The sequence below is a fragment of the Marmota marmota genome, unplaced genomic scaffold, assembly GCF_001458135.2.
Source record: "Marmota marmota marmota unplaced genomic scaffold, marMar, whole genome shotgun sequence".
In the NCBI taxonomy this organism is placed as follows: Eukaryota; Metazoa; Chordata; class Mammalia; order Rodentia; family Sciuridae; genus Marmota; species Marmota marmota.
In genome coordinates this window covers 35,982,986-35,985,494 of record NW_025999977.1, presented here as the reverse complement: position 1 = coordinate 35,985,494, position 2,509 = coordinate 35,982,986, and the positions used below count along the sequence as shown (strand labels likewise).

Below are 2,509 nucleotides of genomic sequence, written 5' to 3'. Positions count from 1 at the left end.
TTTTTAATATATGAGGGTTGCTAGTGACTCCAGGCTTTTTTTTTTTTTTTTTCATAGTAGATAATCACTGATAAACAATTTTGGTGATTTTCTGAAGCATTAATTAAATGTTAATTGGGTTTTTTTGTTGTTTTGCAGCTTTAACAGCCTATACTTACCTGACCATTTTTGATCTTTTTAGGTAAGTTTTTTAAAACATCTCCTTAATGTTTTATAGCCAAAAATTGCTACATTGAATATATGAAGAAGTTTTCTTTGCTTAAAGGAAAGTAATTTACTAAATAAGTAAAATTATCAATGTAGACCATATGTACAAATTAATATTAAAGAATTATAACAGAAGAAAATATTTCATTGACTTACTAATTGAAAAGATAAATATCCAGGCATAAACATAAACTTACACATTCTATGTGAAGAAAACTTTAAAATGATTCTGCTTTCAAAAAAAAAAAAAAGACCTGAAAAAATAAACCATATTCTTATAAAAATTCTCCCTAAATTAATTAAACCAGTCAAGCATATTCAAGTGATTATTATAGTCCCACCTTATTTATGGATTCTCTTTCTGCAGTTTCAGTTATCCATGACAACTATAGTCCAGAAATATTAAATGGAAAATTCCAGAAATAAAAATTCATAAGTTTTAAATTGCTTATCTTTCTAGGTAGTGTGTTGAAATCTGGCACTATCCCATTGTATCCAACCCATGATATGAATCATCCCTTTCTCCAGTGTGTCCATATCTCAGCAACTTAGCAATTGAGTCATTTAGGAGTTGTCTCAGTTATCAGATCAACTATCTATTGCAGTATGCTAGTGCTGTGTTCAAGTAATACTTACATAGTAGCATAACCCTGTGTTACAATGCCTTTGTCATTCACCTCACTTTATCTCATGATATAGGCATTGTATCATCTCACATAATCATCACAAGAAACAGAAGGGTACAGTACAGTAATATATTTGCCACATTCACATAAATCTTATTATAGTACATTATTATGATTCTATTTTATTGTTATATCTCTTACTAGACTTAATTTATAAATTAAACTTTTAAAAAATAGATTTTTATTAGTTGTTGATGGACCTTTATTTTATTTCCTTATTTATACATGGTGCTGAGAATTGAACCCAGTGCTTCACACATGCTACACAGCAAGCACTCTACCACTGAGCCACAACCTCAGACCCTATAAATTAAACTTTATTATAGGTTTGTACCTATAGAAAAATCAGAGTATATGCAACACAGGGTTCAATGCTATTCACAGTTTGGGGCATGCACTAGGCATCAGATCAACTATCTATTGCAGTATGCCAGTGCTGTGTTCAAGTAATACTTACATAGTAGCATAACCCTGTGTTACAATGCCTTTGTCCCCTCCCCTCCCCCCTTTTTGAAATTCTAGGTAGCAAATATTACCGCAGAGAACAACCTGAGAAAATATTTCTCGGAAAAAAAACTAATGTTGCTGATATACTTAAAGGGCTTACCAGTTTAGTAGAATAAAGAAAACAAAACATTTAAACACAGAGTTCACAAAAGGAAAGAACTATAACTGGCTCTTATGAAAAGTTGCTCACTATATGGTGTACTGTACTCATTTATTTATATTTTTATAAATATTCATGGGAAGGGTAAACAAGAAACTGATACTTACTGATACCTACTAGGAGGAAGACTTAGTTGCAGAGGCACAAGTTTAGAATGTAAATAGCCAGGCATGGTGGCACATACTTCTAATTCTAGCAATTTAGCAAGATTGTATGTCAGAAAAAAAAAATTTTTTTTTTTTAGTAAGTTGCCTTTTTAAATTTTTTTTTTTTACTTGTAGATGGACACAATGGCTTTGTTTATTTATTTTTATGTGGTGCTGAGGATCGAACCCATTGCCTCACACATGCAAGGCAAGTGCTCTACCACTGAACTATAGCCCCAGCCCCCTTATGTCAAAAATTCTTAAAAGCTCTGGGAATGTAGCTCAGAGGTAGAAACACTCCTGGGTTCAATACCCAGTACCACTAAATAAATAAATAAAGCAAGCAAGCTAGGCATGGTGGCACATGCCTGTGATTGTAGTGGCTTGGGAGGCTGAGGCAGGAGGATTCCTGAGTTTAAAGCCAGCCTCAGTAACTTAATGAGGTCCTAAGAAACTCAGTGAGATTCTGTCTCTAAATAAAATCTGAAAATGGGCTAGGATGTGGCTCAGTAGTTAATACCCCTAAGTTGAATCCTCAGTACAGAGATAATAAAAATAATAAAGTAAATAGAAAGGACTTGGGATTTAACCCAGCAGTAGAGTACTCTGTTAAATTCTCAGTACCACACACACACACACACACACACACACACAAAATATATATATATATATATATATATATATATATATATATATATATATGGCTGGGGATATAGCTCAGTTGGTTGAGTGCTTGCCTAGCATATTACACAAGGCCCTGAGTTTAATCCCCAGTGCCACCAAAGGAAAAAAAAAAAAAAAAA

At 32.9% G+C, this 2,509-nt stretch overlaps 1 protein-coding gene across 3 annotated transcripts in view; it reads left to right on the top strand.

Annotated features, from left to right (window-relative positions):
• Slc30a6 (solute carrier family 30 member 6) overlaps positions 1 to 2,509 on the top strand; it is a 45,622-nt gene that overhangs the window by 13,243 nt on the left and 29,870 nt on the right. For all 3 annotated transcript variants that reach the window (XM_048804578.1, XM_015479789.2, XM_048804579.1), the window contains one exon: positions 139 to 181. In XM_048804578.1, coding sequence (XP_048660535.1) covers positions 139 to 181 — 43 coding nt within the window. The remainder of the gene's footprint in view (positions 1 to 138; positions 182 to 2,509) is intronic.